Source organism: Vulpes lagopus, chromosome 2 (genome assembly GCF_018345385.1).
Source record: "Vulpes lagopus strain Blue_001 chromosome 2, ASM1834538v1, whole genome shotgun sequence".
In the NCBI taxonomy this organism is placed as follows: domain Eukaryota; kingdom Metazoa; phylum Chordata; class Mammalia; order Carnivora; family Canidae; genus Vulpes; species Vulpes lagopus.
Window position 1 is genome coordinate 37,063,443 of NC_054825.1, and position 18,776 is coordinate 37,082,218.

Genomic DNA, 18,776 nt, shown 5'->3' on the forward strand with positions numbered 1-18,776 from the left:
TTATCTAATTTCTTCATATGTACTGTCTAAATTCCACAATCTCATGAAACAGCCATGGCTCTAGAGATCAGATTGATTCCATTAGGGTCTACTGCTATACTTGTAACACCATCAAAATGAACTACCATAGAATGGGTCATTTTACCCATTTTTATTGTCAAAATTTGATGTGTCTATTAGCATTTTTTGTAACAAAGTGTGGGATGATTTACTACTCCTTTAATGTGTTTATTGGATTGTAAACCAGAATCTATGTGTGATGAAATCATCACCAAATGACTGATACTTCTAAATCCTAAATTACTGTACTTCCAGTGTTGAAAGAGGTCACCATAAACTGAATCCCAGCTATAGAGTGAACTGATGTAGGTATTACACACTCCTTGTTTCTAAGTGCAAATACATGGCAGTTCTTCCTGGATTCTATAACCTAACAGTGCCATCTGCTGAACAAGACAGTAACTGATATTTTTTTATTCCACTACAAGCAAGACCCCAAACAGCAACTATATACGCAGCTAAAGTGCCAGGTAGAACATTTGGTTCATATGTGTAAACAGGGCTAGGCATATTCTACAACTGGATGGTTGCATCAGTACTACCACTACATTAGAGCTAATAGCGAATGACCGAACATGGCCAGTGTGGGCTCTAAATGTGTAGGTAGGCTTTACATGTAAAGAGACACTCTTTTGAACAGAAGCTGTTTTCAAAGTTTCAGAGCAGTCCTCAGACGCAGTAACCAGCACAAGTTCTACAGGATGAAAAGCTAATGTCTATATTCCATCAAAATGCCTATGTAGTGTATACTTGGGGTTTCCATATCTTTTGGAAGACAACGTTATTGACAGCAAACAAGCCATAACTATAGTCTGCATGGTTTATTACTGTCAAGTCTCCAAGGTCTCCGAGGCCCATTACACTAGACAAAACATCATCAGAACCGATAAAAAAAATAGCCTCCTCCAGATGGAAACAGTATTGGTTCAGCCCATTCTGTAACATTCTTCCCTGCACCTCATGATTCTTCAGCTCCTTCACCATATTCAGCAGTCTCAAAACACATTCTTTCCATATCAGGATCATTAGGCCAACCTTCGTTACCTATTTTGTGTTTATTCATCCAATGTTTGTCTTTTCTTTCTGGGATAACTTCAGTCATGCCATTATCCTCTTCTTCATCCATATCATCAGTATTTTCTAAGAAACAGAGTATCTCAAGAACACCATCAGAGGACCTTTTTGGCTTTTTTTTTTTTTTTTTTTTTTGCTTAGGAGACTTACTTCCCTTCAGGATCGATTTTAAAGTCTTTTTTTTTCCATGATCCATTTGGTTTTGGATTAGTCCAAGTTATGACACTGCTGACACTGTATATCTAATGTCTTTGTGTAACCTCCTTCCTAAAGATGTTGTCTTAACAGCTGTCTGCCTTGTTCCCACTCTAACCACCTTTTCTGATGTACTGTGGGAGTCTCTGTTATCTTTGGTTTCTTCTCACCTAAAGGGTGGCATTTTCAAATCATCACGGTTCAGTTTTGTGCCATATAACTCGTGATATTTTACCCTCTCTTTTTAGTGCATATGCTAACATCATTATTCTCACAAAGTACTTCAAGTTTTCTTGATCTTTTCTTTTTCTTTGCAAAACTGCTATCTGAGTTTGCAGTTTGGCCCATTCCACCTTCTAGTGTACCCACTATATCTTCAGACAAACCCCTAGTGCTAGATATAGTGCAGTGTCCCCAGATTGTGTATTGTGTAACTGCTGTGTGGACAACAGCCTGGGCCTGCCAAAGGACCCTCTCCATTACCCACCCCCTCTGAGAAAGGCTCATGTTTCTCCTAGGTCTCAGGTCTCCCCTGCTACCAGGGTACAGGGTGAGATGCCTACAGCTAGGGAGAGGGTCATTGCTATATCCTTATGTAAATCAGAGCAAGGAGCTGCTGGAAGCCACCATTAAAGGCCCTTGTCCGTCTGCTTCAACAGGCTTTTATAAAAAAACAGACATTGAGAACTTGATTCTAAAACGCATATGGAAATGTAAAGGACCTAGAATAATGAAAACAACATGGAAAAACAAGAAAAAAATTGGAGGATTAAGATTTCCTGGGTTTGAGTTTTATAAAGCTACATCAATCAAGACACGGTGGTATTGGCATAAATATTGACAAATATATTATTTGGACAGAAAATAGAGTCCAGAAATAGACCAGAATATATATATCGAGAACTGTGTATGAGCAAAATGCAAAGGCAATTCAGTGGAGAAAGGGTAGTATATTCCACAAATGGCATTGGGACATTTACATATTCTTACACAAAAAAACCTTTGATCTATACCTTCTACAATATATAACAATAAGTAAAAGTGGATATAGACCTAAGTGTTATACCTAAATGTATAAAACTTATAGAATAAAACCAAGGAAAAAAATCTTTGTGATCTTGAGTTGGACAAAGAACCCAAAATCTTGTGATTGTTCAATGTTTTGGGGTTGTTTGCTAGTGGCTATAGATAAAGAGAACACTGAATTTAGTAATCTCAAGGGCTGCTTCAGGACAAGCCAACACCAGTCATCATTTAGACCTACGTGACTACTGTAGGTCTGCCATATAATTGTCTCCATCAAGCGCAGCTCTAAATACAATATTTATCTCATCATTAAGTTATCTGAAAGATACTGGGACAGCTTATTGAGTGAAAACAGATTTACTCATTGTAAATATTGACAGCTTATTGAGTGAAAACAGATGTACTCATTGATAGAGCAAATGAATAGACTGCTTTTCATATCATATCTGAAACCCTTTCGATGTCCCCTAGACCAAGTTACATGAGCACAGGGAGAAGGCCATGTAGTGGAACTAAGGGAGTCAAGTGTCTGCCAGAGGGGAAGCCAGGCAGAAGCCCCAGAATGAGAGTACTCATTTCCATGCCCAAGATAAGCAGGTCCTTGTGATGGTTAATTTTATGTCAATCTGGCTGGGCCACAGAACCAGATATTTGGTCAAATATTATTATGGATGTTTCTGTGAGAGTGTTCTGGATGAGATTTACATTTAGACTGGTGGACTTTGAGTAAAGTAGGTTGCTTTCTGAGATGGGTCTCATCCAATCAGTTGAAGGCTTGAATTTTAAAAAGACTGACTTCCCCCAAGCAAGAAGGAATTCTCCAGAAGACTACCTTCAGACTTCATCTGCAATATTGGCTCTTCTTGGATTTTGAGCAGATAGTCCTCAGACTCAAACTGCAACTGTTTCCTTAGTCTCCAGTCTGCTAGCCTCCTTCATCAGATTTTGGACTTGCCAAGCCTCCTCAATTACATGAGCAAATTCCTTAAAATAAATCATATATATATATATATATATATATATATATATATATGACTGCTATATATATATATAGACTGCTAATGCAGTCTCCTAGGATGGTCTTGCTTGAGGGAAGCATGATCCTAAGATGGTGGGAAAGTTTCCAGCTTAGGGGTTGGGTATTAACACATCACCATCTCTTTGTCTCCCTTCCCTGATTTTTGAAAATCCTCTCATCATTTATTATATCCGTATATATTTCTCCCCAACATATGCTCAGGCCTTATGAAACTCTGTTGCCTAAGCGGAGGAGTACTGAGGAGAAAAGTCTACACAGTGGTGTCTAGTGAAGAAGAGAATGTGTGTTGGGAAGCAAGTTACTCAGGGTAGATGCAATCTTGGCCTTAACGTCCACTGCAGATGGCATGTAATTTTATGTCCTTAGAGATCTCCTCTTTGATGTTTTTACTTAGATGTTTATTTCCTAATGGAAGTATAATTTTCTTAAGCACAATGTTACATGGTCATTTTAAGGGGGAAAGTAAGGTTTTGTGTTAGGGTCCTGGGATTCTAGACTTCCAGCTCTGGAGAGGATTGGCACTACAAAGGTTATCACACCTTAGCTGTATTAGCGTGTGATCAATAATTATGGGAAAACATTTTTCTGAAGGTGAAGATTTTGTTCATGAATATTAATGTATAATGAATATTCTAAGAGCAGGTATGGATAGAGAGATGGAAAGAACACTATCCTTACCCACCTTACCCTATGTTTTAGCTTAAACTGTAGCAGGAGAATGTAGTTGTGAACTAAATGGAAAAGAGAAAAAAAATCACCCTCAGTTGAAGGAGCCAGACTATCACTCTTGAGTCATTCAACGCCGAACCCTAACTCTCCCTTTAACACCCCAAGGTAAGGGAAGGACAACGTTTTCCGGGTGATTAAGTTTTATTTAACTCATGTATTTAGGGCTAAGAAGGTAGGTGCCTTGCTTGAGTTTATAAACCTATGTGGTCTATGTAGGAATCTACTGAATTGGCTTTGTGCATTTTCTCTTCGCTACAGAGAAAAAGCCTTAAATCTTCTATTTCACTAAAGTTGCCACCATATCCATATTTATAAGGTTTTTGAAATCAGATGTAAATATTTGTCATTAGGGGAAGTAGAGATTCAGGTCTGGTCAATACTTCTCTTGCCACCACTGCCAGAAGAAGGTCCTTTGCAGCCTATGGTTCTCCCCCACCACCACCATCAGTCCCAGGTGAGGACATCCCAGAATCAGGGCTGCAGCCCCAGCCCACAGTCCAGCCACACCAGCTGCAAGGGCATCTGGGAAGGCTGGCTCCAGCTTCATCTCAGGAATGGACAACATGAAGTGTGGGGGAACTCTCAGACATGAAGAGTGGACAAAAGAAGGTAAATAGTGCCAAAGCCTGACAGGTGTTCCTCTATGGACTCCAAAGAATCTGGGAGCCAATTTACCATCTCATTGAGAACTATAAAAGTGTGGGGGTGCTTGGGTGCCTCAGATGTTTGGGAGTCTGCCTTCAGCTTAGGTCATGACCTCAGGGGCCTGGGATTGGGCTCCACTTCTTCCTCTCCCTACTTCCCCTTCCCATGCACACTGTCATTTTATTGCTCATTTGGTTCAGTTTAATGGTGGGGAACTTAAGTAAATGCAAACAGCCCTTGGTCCAGTGGGCACTCAAGAACTCATGATCAGACCTGCAGTCAGGTGGCACAGTAAGCATGACGTGGGCTGGTAAAGGTGGACAGCCATTGCCTGCACTGTGACACTGGCCCCACAGTCTGTGACCTTCAATGACATAACTTTTCTGAGCCTCAGTCTTCACATCTGTAAAATGGAGATAATAGTGCTACATCCTAGTCATTCTTGTGAAGATTAAGTGAGATAATATTTGAGAAATAGGCTACTCAGAGTCCTGACTTGGAATGAGCTGCACACAGTGGCAGCTGTTTTAGGTCACTGGGATTATTCTAGTACACCGAGGGGACACCTTGATGTCTGTGTTTCCCTGATGATTTCCTTGAGGGGAGATTCTGAATTGGAGGCCATGAGTGTGTTCAGACTCCATACACAGTATTAGATTGCTATACAAGTGGTTTACATGTCATCTTTACTTAGATTCCACTTGAAATGCCCTGCCTTGTAAACCTCTACAGTTGATCAGTGGGAACTTCATTATCATTGAAGTGCCAACAATTCCTCAAAGTCTTCTCCAGGTGACTCCATGCTGAATCACATGCAGAAATAGGACACATTTCACATTCCTGGATTTCTAGATGATTCAGGCTGTGAGGGGCCTTGAAAACAGGCTAATACAAGTGCCCCATTATACCTGTAGTCCTGGTTGTATCAGTCTGGGGAAAGGGCCCACTTGGCTAAGTGGCTATGTGGTCCACCACATGGCAGAAGTAGATGATCAAGCTGAATTCAAACCAGGGCACCTAAATCCTGGGATCTCAACTACTGTGTTCATGTCCTCAACAGAAGAACAAAAATAATCAGCCCTCTTGTTTCATATTAGTAGACATACAGAATGGGAGCTGCTGCCCAGCAATGCTCTGGATAGGTGTTCTCTGGGGGTTTTGGGGTACCCTGCACACAATAGTCCGAGTCCCTCAAGCTCCAAATGTGTGCATGAGAGAAACACTATGCTTCATGATACCAAAGCAAATCAACAAAAAAATCTCATATGGATCTGAAGGCTGCTTTGAAATGATCATGCACCCTGCCTCTTATAACAGTGAAAGAGGAGAACCTACATATGCATTGTTCTTTGGCATATGGGAGATGTAGGGGTGGGGTTAGATGATTCTGGAACTCTATACCTTGCACACTCTAGATTCAATGATCTGAGGATGGCCCAAGACCCCTTACACAGGTAGGACAATGCTGGGCTTTTCGAGGGGAGGGGCTGAGTATGGGAAGTGGTAGGCAACACAGCACGGTAAACCCTGACTGGAGAATATGGCATTCTAACAGAGCAGTGCAGGCTTTTGTGCTCTCCCAGTGTGCTGGCTCACAACTGGGAAAGGCTGCAGCTAGTGAGAGAGAGCGCTCATGGTCTTCTCGGTAGTATTTGAGGACAGACCTGTCCTATGGAGCACATCTGTGGGATCCTTCCTACAAACATCCATTCTGTGCTATGGCCCTGCCCAGGCTGCTGGAATGTGCTCCAGCTGCCTAGGGGGCATCCCCTGCATATGTCTATGATCTCTACCAGTGCTCCATCCCCCCTGAACTGAGATGAGAGCCTAAAAGCTAAAGCACATGAGCCTATTTATCTAAAAGCAGAGTTATCTGTAACAAAATCCTGCTCTACAACTATTAGCTCTGTGGCCCTGGGAGGTCAGCACCTGTCCCCCACAGCTGCTGACTTAGTGACTGCAGATGCTGAAAGACGTGCCCAACCTGTGCTAAGCATGTGGAATGTTTACACATGAAACGTTTTTTTCTTTAGTTTGCACTTCTGACTATAACTTTCTACTGTATTTGTCTCAGGTCAGGGATTGGATTCTATTTCACCCCTTTGGGTTAAACCATAGGGAGTGAGATCTGATCTGCAGGGTTCCTTCTGGGGTGCCCCATGATAGCCCTTCCCATAGGACATGCAGATCCAGACGACCAGAGGACAGAGCAGCACACAGAGCAAGGCTGAGAAAATCAGTCACCAGATTCTGGGGTGCAAAGGCAAACTTGACCCAAGTTCTTCTGCCAACAAGGCAATAGGCTGAAACCTGACTGCCCCCCTCTCACTGCTAATCTGTCCAACCTTCCCTGCTGTTCTCAGGACCCAAAGCTTCACCTCCAGCAAGGTGACTCCACCATGGCCTTGCCTCCTCAGCACAGACAGCGCCTCTGCCTCTCACCTCAGCTCCCTCATTGATTCGGCCCAGTAGCTCAGCACTGCCTGTGCCTCACTGGCCTAAGTGCAAATAGAAATAAAGTATTAAATCGAGGCTAAAGATGTGTTAAGTTTTTCCTCCAACTTGGTCCTTTTATCACAGAACAGCAGGGAAGGTTGGACAGATTAATTAGATTTTTTTGGTCCTCATTATAGCCATTAGCCCAGTGAAATCAACATAAGGTTGGCTCAAATTTCTATCAGCTGTGGAAATGAAAGCACACCAGCCTGGACTTGAGAGTATCCCCCAGTGTGGGGCTGGGTGGCAACAGCTCAGTGTAGGTCTGGCCTGGCTATCCCAGGGCTTGGGGCTTATATAAGTTTCCTCAGGGTGCTGTAACAGATGCCAGAGAGTGGGTAGTTTAAATAACAGAAATTTACTTTTTCACAGCTCTCAGTCTGGAAGTTGGAGATCAAGGTGTTGGTAGGTTTTCCTGAAAATTCTGTCCCCTTGCCTTTCAGATGGCTGTCTTCTCAATCTGTTTTCACATGGTCTTCCCTCTATGTCTGTGTCCTAATCTCTTCTTGTGATGACAACACTCATAGTGGATTAGGCCCATCCAGGTGACCTCATTTCAATTAAATTGCCTCTTCAAAGAGAAACACAATTCAGCCTATATCAGGGCTGAAGTGAGGAGGCCCTAGCTTTGGAACAAACCTATTAATGGTTTCTAAGGATCTGAGTACAAAGGCGAAGAGAAGTAAACATCTCCAAATGAAAGGCAGATGGGCTTGACCACGTTAAAATTCTATATATAACCTTCAGGTTGTATGCCTGGGTTAGGGAGGTCTGGAAATGGCTGGTATAGAGAATATTTAAAAGTAAAATCAAGAACATCCACAAAGTCTGGGTACTAGTCACATCTGAAAGCCACTGGTGGTGATGGGTGCATATGTGGTGAGGAGTGGGTGCTGTCGTCTGCCCCCTCTAGACCAGAAAGTCTATATGGCTAGTTCGCCTGAGAACAGCACAGGCTCTGCCTAAGTGGCCTGCAGGTAAGTCAAAGGGCTGAGTTCTCCAGCACATTTCAAGGCCAGAGTGGTGATGGACCCTTCCTGGGGGCCAAGTGCTCTTCTCTTCAGGAGTTAAGCAGGGATCTCTGGGCAGAACCTCCCACACAGGTCTGGGCAGTCACTGGATGCTGTTGGACAAGAATGGTGCTGTGTTCACAGCTCTGCCTGGCCTTCTCTGAAGTCGGCTGTTGCCAACAGTGGTGGCCTCACCTGCCCCTGGGGCCCTCATCCAGAGGGGATGAAGAGTCACACTGACAAAGACTCAGGACTCTGAGGGAAATGGCTCTACAAGTTAAAAGACATCAGAGTTGAATGGCCCTCAGGCATAGCCATCCTCTTGTGTTCCAAAAAAGAAAAACAAGGCCTACAAAGGGAAAGAGATGTGTACAGACCCTGTGAACCAGGCTCTGTGCACTGCTCCAGTGCCTATATAATTGTAAAACCAATGTTAAAACAAAGTAACAAAGTAAAAAGGGAATTTGGGAAGCAGCCATTGTATCCGGATGGACAGACTTAGGTGCTACATGCCTATGATTCTGCATACCTATGTACCCACAATGGTTGCCTGCTCCTGAAACAACTAGTTTGCGAGACTAACCTGTCTACTGAATGGCGAAGAGCATTGGCTTTGGGCTCAGATGCTCGCAAATCATGTTACTGGCACAAGTTTCTCTGATTTTCCACTTTCTCATCTACAAAAGACAGATGGTAATGCCTTAGTCATAGGCCGTTAGTGAGAATTGCTTGGGATAATGTAAAGTTCTTAGCAGATTTCCTGGCAGATGGAAAATACAATGCTGGTAGCTATTATTTTGATTGTCATTATCATTATTACTGCATCACTAATCCATGTTGTTTTTGCTCTGACCCCAGAACCTAGTTGGACTCACTGGCTTGGAAATGGTTCTCCATCTCTGTCCCAGCCACACTAGCCTTTTCTATTCCTTGGGGCCTACAAAAGGTTGCTACTAGGCTAGCCTTGAATGAACAGCTGGAAGGGATACTTGGATGTCACTCCTGGGTGCTCCCAAAATAAGTGGTGGTTTTCTCTGATTTATTTCTACTTCATTTTCTAGATATCCATGATGTGTCTGCTTTTTTCAATTAGGTTGTGAGGTCACTGAAAGCAGGGTTGTCCCTATGGCTTCTAGATTGCCAGGGCCTCGTACCAAGTGGGCATTCATGGATGCTGGTAGGGAGAGAGGGATGGGAAAGGGGAGCAGGGGCCTGGATGGGGTCATGGCTAAAATGCACAGCTCCACCTGACTGGTCATGGCTCATTTCTCTCTCTTTTAGATCCATCCAGGTTCCTAGCAGCAGCAGGCCCGCTGCCACCTCACACACATTCAGGCAAGTGACCTTGCCTTGGGCCCCCCCTTCTGGCACTTTTCACAGTGTGCCCTGGTGTGGAGCTCAATGGAGAAAGCAAGGGGCTGGGTTGAGCAAGAGAGCTCAGAGTTATAGAGCACTAAAGAACAAAGCAGGATTCAGACACTCTTAGTCTCACTCTCCTATCAACACACTGGATATGCTGCTTAACTGAGGATCACAGAGGAGAATTGTACCCCTTGGGCTACTGGACCTGCCCCATGGCCTCTGGTGCATGTCTGGGTGTCTGGCCCTGTGTCTGAGTCTTCACAGCTCTTGTGAGCATCTGCCTGCCTTCACCTACCTGAGACTTCAGGACGTCAAGCCAATGAGGCTGAGTGACCTGCCACCCATGGTGAATGCCAGGGCTGAAATTGGAGGCCAGATCCACACCTCATTCCTCAGCAGGTGCAAGAGAAAGAGAGGAGGCTGATGATACTGAGGGATGCTATGGAGATAGTAGCATTTGGCTGGCTTCTGCTACATCCAGGAAGCAGCTCTTACTAGCTCCTGGTTGTACTTTGTGCCATACAGAGGGATTTGGCAAGCCACAATTACGGGCAGGACCTGAGTCTCCAAGATCAACTGGATGGATAACACATCTATAGAGGTAGGGCCTCCTGCAAACTTGAAATCCTGTAGACTGTGGTTCTCAATGCTGGTCCTAGGACCAGCAGCAGCAGCTTCTCCTGGGGAACTTCTTGAAATGCAAATCCTCAGTCCCCACCCAAGTACTACTGGATCAGAAATTGAGGCAGGACTGTCAATCTATGTTTTAATGAGCCCTAAAAGAGATTCTGATGTGTGCTACAGTTTGAATACCATGGCCCCACACCAACCTCTTACTCACTTGTAGCCATCAGCCCTTCCAATCCCACCTTCCCAAGTCCTCCAGTCTGTTTCTGAAATTGCTCTAATGGGGCTTGAGTTTACAGGTGAGGAGCCCGGGTACTTCTGAGCACTTCTCCCTTCCAGGGACACAAGTCCCTTTCTTGCAAGTGGAAGACCCAGGAGGTAGATGGCTCTGTACTTCATGTGGAGCATCTTTATGCTACCATGGGACTGAGCTGGTGGTTGCACAACCTGACATAACCTGTCTGGGTCCCCCTGTCTGACCATAGCGTGCTCATGATAAACCTTTGATAGAGTGTTCCTACTGAGGTAAAGTGGTCCAGCAGTCATCCAGTGATGCCATGGACACCCTAGCAGCTTCTGTGACAGTTGAACAGCCTCACCTCCAGCTGACCTGAATAAGGGTCTCACTGACTGTCTACTCTCCCAGGCCTGCCCCTCTGGGCTAGGGACGCCTTGCCTCATACTTGGCCCACTACCCAGAAAGCAACAAATGTGGAGGAGACTGCCCCTTCTTCCCTGTAGGACCATCTAGGGTTGGACACCAGCTCCTCTTCCTGCAGGTGAACTCCTGGGGATTTCAGTAGACTCTGGAAAACTTTAACCTGGGCTGTTGTAGGCTTTCATGGGTCCAAAAATGTGTGAAATTTTAACAACTATATGTGAGGGTGAATTTTCTGGACAGGCATCAGATTCTCCAAGGGATCTATTACCCCAAATAGGCTAAGAATAACTTTCTTTAAGGAACCCCTTTGCAATCTCTGAAAGATTCCTAGATGTAAATAGGGAATCTTAATCCATAATTAAGAATTAAAGGGAAAGAAAAATGGCAAAGAATGTAGGAAGATGGCAATTTATTGACTACAAAATATGTCTTATAAACATGAATAGAATATACATTCGGAAAATACACAAAGCTCAAATGTATCACTCAATAATTACTTACAAAGTCAACAACCCATTAACTAACACCCTGTGAGTAAAGAGAACATTACTAGATACTCTAGAAGCTGTCCACAGACCCCTCCCAGTCATATATTCCCCTCCTCTACAAAAGTAACAATTACCTTGCCTTCCGCTGCCATATGTCAATTTTCTCTAGTTTCAAGCTTTTTTTATTTTTTAAAGATTTTTTATTTATTTATCCATGAGAGACACACAGAGAGAGAGAGAGAGAGAGAGAGAGAGAGAGGCAGAGACACAGGCAGAGGGAGAAGCAGGCTCCATGCAGGGAGCCTGATGTGGGACTCGATCTTGGGACTCCAGGATCATTCCCTGGGTGGAAGGCAGGAGCGCAAGCGCTGAGCCACCCAGGCATCCCACTAGTTTCAAACTTCAAACAGAAACAAACATGTTCTCCTTTGTGACTTGTCTTCTTTTACTAAACATCATCTATGTTGTCCCTCATTGTAGTTTATTTTCATTGTTATGTATTATTCCATTGTACCAACATACTAGTTTATTCATGTTTTTGTTGACGGACTTTTGGAGTTTTCTTGGTTTGGATGATGCTATGAACACTCTTGTACATGTCTTTCTGTATATATGTCACTGGCTCATAGGATAAGTCTATGCTCAGTAATAATATGCTGAACCATTTTCCAGTGTTTATACCAATTCAAATTCCCAATGGCACTCTTATGTTCACAGAATCACCTCTGGCTGCTGCATTGTGAATTTGCAAGGGCAGGGTGGAAGCAGGAAGATCATCAAGAGGTTTTGTATTAATTTATGTGATAAGATGGGGCTCAGTTCAGAGTGGTGTATGAAAAGTGGTTGCATTCTGGTTGTATTTTAAAGGTAGAGTCAACAGGAATTTCCTGACATGTTGGATATGGAGGATACAAAGAGAGGAGACACGGATGTTCTTAAGTATCTGGCCTAATCAACTTTATGGCTGGGATAGTCATCAACTGAGATAAAAACTTGGCAGTTTGAGAGAGATCATGAGTTCTATTTGGGCACGCACATTTGAGATGTGCATTAGGCATCCAAAGGGATATGTCAACTCAAATTTAAAGGCCCCGCCACACATCACAGTATACGTTGACTTTCTAGCAGGGGGAGAATAAAATAATTGGCAGAAAAGATTTTGGAAAGTTTTAAAAATGTTTCTTTTATTCTCATTTAAAGTAGATAAATATATTCACATCATTCAAAATTCGAAAGATTTGTAAATGCATGAAGAGTCCCCATACTTTTGTCACCATGCTATTTGGTTCCATTACCAGGACATAACTGATTTATTGTGTATTTTTAAGTGATTTGTAAAATTTTTCTTTTTTGGCATTAACAATTGGAGTTTCTATCTCTCTCTCTCTTTTTTTTTTTTTTAGATTTTATTTATTTATTCATAGAGAGAGAGAGAGAGAGGCAGAGACACAGGCAGAAGGAGAAGCAGGCATCATACAGAGCCTGACGTGGGACTCGATCCAGGGTCTCCAGGATCACACCCTGGGCTGCAGGCGGCGCTAAACCGCTGCCACCGGGGCTGCCCTTGGAGTTTCTATCTCAAACAAAACAAAACAAATGGATATGTCAGGGACGCAGTTGGGGTTCAAGAAAGAGGTCTAAGTCATTTATATAAATTTGGGAGTTGTTGGTAAATGATGGTGATTGGTAAGGGTCCAAGAAAAAGAGAAACTCACTGTGATTTGAACAGGAAAAGTTTACATCAAGCATTATTTTTTAAAAAGATTTTTTAACATTTATTCATGAGAGACACGCACAGAGAGAGAAAGAGAGGCAGAGACACAGGCAGAGGGAGAAACAGGCTCCATGCAGGCAGCCTGATGTGGGACTTGACCCTGGGGTCTCCAGGATCACGCCCTGGGCCAAAGGCAAGCACTAAACCGCTGAGTCACCCGGGGATCTCCTACATTAAGCATTATTAACTACAACAGGTAACTGGAGCAATGGGAGGGTATGGCGGCTAATAAGAAGAGAATTCTAAAGAATATTAAGAATAGCAGATCTGAGGAGCAGCCACTACCCTAGGACAGGTATAGAGGCCCAGGAAGAGTCCCTCTTCTCAACTCCACCCCCCATCAGCTGAGATCTAGATCTCATTGAAGGGGTGTGGCCATGGCCCACTGCTGTCAGGATGGTCCCTGTGATGCTACACCGCTGGAACTTGTTGGTGTTCCCTCTCTGGGTGCTGGGGAAAGATAGGTGTCTCAGGAGAGTCACTCCATGACAAAAGTGCCAGGAGGTGGGGGTGGGGGAGAGAGTGAGGTGCTGCTGGCCAATGGATGCTTCTGGCCACCACATACTGGAAGAGCTGGCCTTGGAAGAATGACCCATCTGCAGGAGTCTGGCCAAGGAGCAAAGGAGAACCAGGCAGAAAGACTGCCCCTGCAAAGTCTCTCCATCGCTCCCTATTGACAAAAGTTGATATATATGCCAGTGTCAAAGGAAATGTTTTTAGAGTAGGCAATTAAGAATGAATTTGTAGCAAGAGACAATAAATTGTTAACTGATACAGATGACAAATAAAACTGCAAGACACAATGAAATCATCCAGGGAATAAGTATGGACATAGAAGAGAAAAGCAAAGGTTGAGTCCTGTGGGCTGACATTTAAAGACGTCAGGTAGGAGTGGAAGAACCTTTAGCAAAGGCTACTGAGAAGGAGCAGCCATGATTGTGGGAGGTGTGCTGGGAACAACAAGAATCTAAGAATAGGAGGAGAGGAACTGGAGAACATATTGACAATTCTTTTGTGAAATTTTGCTACAAAAGGGCATGGAGAAAAGGTGTATTATCTGTTATAGGAAATGGGTCTAGAGGTTTTGTTCAATTTTTGTTTTGAAGATGAGAGAAATAACTACACATTGTAGGATGACAGGAATAGCTCCGTAAAAGCTGATGATGCTGGGGAGAGGACAGACTGGGTGGAGCGACACCCTGGAGATGACGGGATCTTGCACCCAAGTGCAGGATTTCTTTAGGTGGACATAGTGGTAGTTCACCTACAGTAACAGGCAGGCAGCAGAGGGGGGCATGTGTGGATGTGGTGGTGGAAGTCTGTGACAGTGGGAGTCTCACTTCCATTTTTTTTTTTTTTTAGTGAAGTCAGAGCAAGGAAGGGAGAGGTGGTGGGAAAGACTGAAGAGAGAAGAGGAGATGAGAAAAACTCATTTGGAAGAAGACACAGACCAGGCAAAGTTAGCATTATTGAGCTGAGGGTGGTCAGCATGGCTCTGGGTTTTCCTCCAGCCATGTTTAGTTTCATATGTTGTAGCAAGGAGTAGATGGAGAATTGGGCTTACCCTGGGCTCTTATTTTACCAAGCAGATATGATGAAGTGATGGAGGTGAGGCAGTATACAAGAGGCTGATGGTAATGAGTGCCCTTGGAGTTTAAACTAGCTTACTAGAGAGGAAGGGTAAGTCACCAAGGGAGGAAGGTAGTAGGATCTGGGTCAGAGGTACCGACTGGATTAGTTGGTATTAGAGGGACTAACCTTCTAAGACAGGAAGTGGCAGTCAGGGTGGGATGCTTTGGGGGTTGCAATCCTTGGACCTGACAAGGTCTAGGGTATATCACGGGGGTGAAGGGCTGACAAGACAGGACAAGCGTGGGACTCATGGAGCCAAGAGAATGTTGGGAAGATCGACTTATACTGAGCTCCAAGAAGACACTGTCCGAGGGAATTACAAAATTACACACTCTTCACGGATGCGGGAGGTGTGTGTCCTGTAGGGCAGCCCTCCCTAGCACTGCCGTGAGCACCTGTGGGATGCTGACGGAGAGAACAAGCTCACTGTGAAAGGCACGAAGCACTGCGGTCTCAACTACCAGAATGAGCCTAGTTTCGTGGGCGGGGGGTGGGGGGGGCTGAGTCTCAGGAACACTGGTGGGTTCATATTGAAAAGAAAACCTCAAAAAAAAAAAAAAGGAAAGAAAAAAAGAAAAGAAAACCTCCAAGACAAGGAGACACACATCCTGAAAATGTACACAGCTGTTGGTCACGAGGACGACCGGCTCACCTGAGATGGGGGTTAAGTGAACTTTCAGGCAGTCCCTCAGGTGGGAATGCGTGGGATCCTCCGGGGAAAGCCCCTCTTCCAGGCACAGAGAACCTGCCGAGACAGGGCGTGTCCCGGGCCTCCGTCCTGGTGCTGGCACCGGAGGGAATTCCAGCACTGAAGTCCGGCAAGTGCCCAGCTCCGTCATCTTCAAGGATGAGCCCGCAGATGAGCCAGAGAGACTCCCAACATCAGGCCACGGAGGGGCCGTCAAGACGCCGGCTGACCGAGACTACATAGGTTACCTCGTCCTCCGTCCTCCAACAAGGAACCGGCGCCGGGGGTACCCGGGGTCGCACGGCGAACGCCGCTCGGAGCCCCGACCGAGTCTGCGGCGCCCGGCGGGGATTGGCGGGGATTGGCGGGGCGGCCGGGGCGGGGCTCGCGCAGGCGCAGTCGTCGCCTGCGCCCGTCCTCAGCCAATCCGAAGCCTCCCTTCCGGCCCCCCCGCGAGTCGTCCTTTCGTCGGGCTCTTTTCTTCAGCTTTCTTGTTTCCTGCCGGCGTGGAGAGTCCGCGCGTAGGGCGCATTTCCGCTTCCGGCGCTGTCCATGCGGGCCTGAGGAGCAGCGGTTGTGAACTCGGTAACGGCCACGGGCCAGAGGAGGCGGGGGCGGGAGGGTCCCGGGGCCTGGGCCCCGAGGGTTTGCGAGTCGTGCTCGGCACGGTCTGCCGGGACAGTCTTTGCCCCCCGAAGAGCGTTCAGGCACTGGGCAGCCCCGCCTACTACCTGCCGGAGACGTGCGCCGAGGTCGTTGGAGTAGCTCCGTGCATTGGTGCCTGGAGTCCGGACCGGGTCGGGAGGTGGCAGGGAGAGGAGCGGGATCGTTTCTTGGCGGGATAGTCCGAGCAGGTGACTCAGAGCTGAGCCACATCTGTTGATTCCAAGCTGTTTTCCCCAGCTCTCTCCTCGCCCCCCAAGAAAGAGAGAAAAGTGTCGGTACAGATTTGGGACTAAAATGTGGTGGGTGGAGAAAAAAAAAATAATGCCCCGAAACCACAAAGCTGTTTAGTTTGAAGGTGTTCCTAGAACTCGGCTCTCCTAACTCTTGGATAGTCTTTCTTGACACTATGCCGGTATGTGTGGACTTTGTATTTGCGCGGGTGGGATGTCTGACTGGTCCGAGCGCAGCCCGCTCCTGGGCCCTTGACTGCACGGCCCGCCCGGAAATGCTAATTTGCGTTTGTTTCCTCGCTAGTCGGATCACAGTTGTCCTTTCCTCACACCACGCCTAGTACATCATAGGCAGACACAAATACTTATTGAAATTAATTCGGTACCTTAAATGAAAGAAGCGACTTTTTTCTTAGTTTCTTTTCCTATTTCTTTTTTCTTTCTTTTTTAATTGGCCAAGCGCTCAGATTGTATGCAGTCTAGTTTCCTAAGAAAAGTCACTAATACAGTGGTTCTCAGTTTATGGGCCATGAATTTCAGGGACCCTCAGAAAAATGTTTGCAAGGGTTTCTGCAAATCCATGTGGTCCCCAGGCAACACCCATAACCAACCGTATGTCACACAGCTAGATGTTAACTGATTTTTAAGATGTATATAAATGATTATTATAATTTAAAAGTTTTACAGAATAAACAGGTACTAAAGGCAACGCATGCCGTCATGTTGGAGGATTATTAAAATGCTTTAGTTTTTTAAACTTAAGTATCTTAAAGATAGTTTAAGTTTGGAAACCACTTCTTTAGTCCAGTTGAAATTTTGGGCTGAGCTGTCCAGCATGGAAACTCCTAGTCACATATGACTATTTAAATTTAGAATGGAATTAAGATTAAGTACAATTTCAGTGTCAGTTTCTCAGTTTCACTGGGTACATTTTAAGTTCTCAGAAGCCACATGTGGTTAGTGGCCACTGTGTTGAAAAGTTTATGTAAAGAGTATTTCTATCATTGCAGAAATAGTGCTGATATAGACACTTAAAATGAATAAAAAGTAACTTAAGCAGAAGTAACTAACAAATCTGCTGTATAGCATAACAGAGAAATGAAACTGGGGATAGTATGAAGCAGTTTCTATCCTTGTTGCTGGAATACATATCTCTTAATAAAGAAATAAGAAAAGTACCGTTTTTTCTTGGGTGTTTCTAGATTGTAAAATGCTTCCCCCTCTCTCCCCTCTTCACTGCCCCCTCCCCCACCCTTGCCTCATCAATGTAGGTTAGAGTTACTTGTAAATTGGTAAAAAGTCACTATGGAGACTAAGGACCAGAAGAAACACAGAAAGAAACACAGTGGGCCCAAAGCTGAGAAGAAAAAGAAACGGCATCTGCAGGATCTCCAACTTGGAGATGAGGAAGATGCCCGGAAGAGAAACCCCAAAGCTTTTGCAGTCCAGTCTGCTGTGCGGATGGCTCGATCCTTTCACAGGTATGCTTATCAGGAGTCTAGTTGCTCCTCCATTTACTTTTTTTAAGCAGTAGGAGCCTGCCTAGATTATGTTTGGATTTATGAGTCTAACAGCTTTGAAGGACTTGAAGATGCATGCCATACTCCTTTTACTAAAATGTGAGCGGGGCACTTGGGTGGCTCAGTTTGTTAAGCGTTCAACTCTTGATCTCTGCTCAGGTCTTGATCTCAGGGCTGTGAGTTCAAGCCCCACATTGGGCCCCACACTGTGCCTGAGGTCTACTAGAGAGAGAGAGACAGAAAGAAAGAAATATTGTAAACTTTAAACAGTTTCTATGGTAATAGGTGTGCTTGTGTTTTTTTCTGGATATGTTTTATATAATAATGTAATAAATAGCTTTATTTAATAAGTTTTTGTTATATGTACTTTAAACATTATTGAATTAAACTCTAATAGCCAAATTTAATTCCAAAGATTCTGCTTTTATTCACTATGATACACTGCCTGCATGTTTATCTTTTCTTTTTTAAACTATTATAATAGTTTAGTCAACTAATAGTTTAGTTAACTATTATAATAGTCAGTTAATGAAGCAATCAGATTTAAGGTGTGTGTAGTTTTAAAATTCTCTGTACTGTTGAAGTAAATCTGTTATATGTTTACTGAAGGGGTTATTTGGATTAGGTCTAGAAGTTAACAAGTTAATTGTATCCATATTGTCTTTTCTGTGGTCTTTAAAGATCACTTTACTTACAAGGATGATGCCTTTTGTATTTTAAAAAAAAATTTTTATTATTATTATTTATTTATGATAGTTACAGAGAGAGAGAGAGAGAGAGAGAGAGAGAGAGAGGCAGAGACACAGGCAGAGGGAGAAGCAGGCTCCATGCACCAGGAGCCCGATGTGGGACTC

General features: G+C 44.4%; 1 protein-coding gene and 1 pseudogene across 3 annotated transcripts in view; one reads left to right on the forward strand and one right to left on the reverse strand.

The window, feature by feature from the left end:
* LOC121476983 lies at nucleotides 1–15,657 on the reverse strand (annotated as a pseudogene).
* A 309-nt stretch (nucleotides 15,658–15,966) lies between these two features.
* Nucleotides 15,967–18,776, forward strand: part of BMS1 (BMS1 ribosome biogenesis factor) — a 53,223-nt gene continuing 50,413 nt past the window's right edge. For 2 of the 3 annotated variants that reach the window (XM_041744655.1, XM_041744657.1), the window contains exons 1-2: nucleotides 15,967–16,091; nucleotides 17,674–17,883. In XM_041744655.1, coding sequence (XP_041600589.1) covers nucleotides 17,708–17,883 — 176 coding nt within the window. In that variant the 5' untranslated portion in view covers nucleotides 15,967–16,091; nucleotides 17,674–17,707. Of the gene's footprint in view, nucleotides 16,092–16,336; nucleotides 16,361–17,673; nucleotides 17,884–18,776 lie in introns of those variants that run through there. The other variant, XM_041744656.1, reaches the window with a different exon arrangement.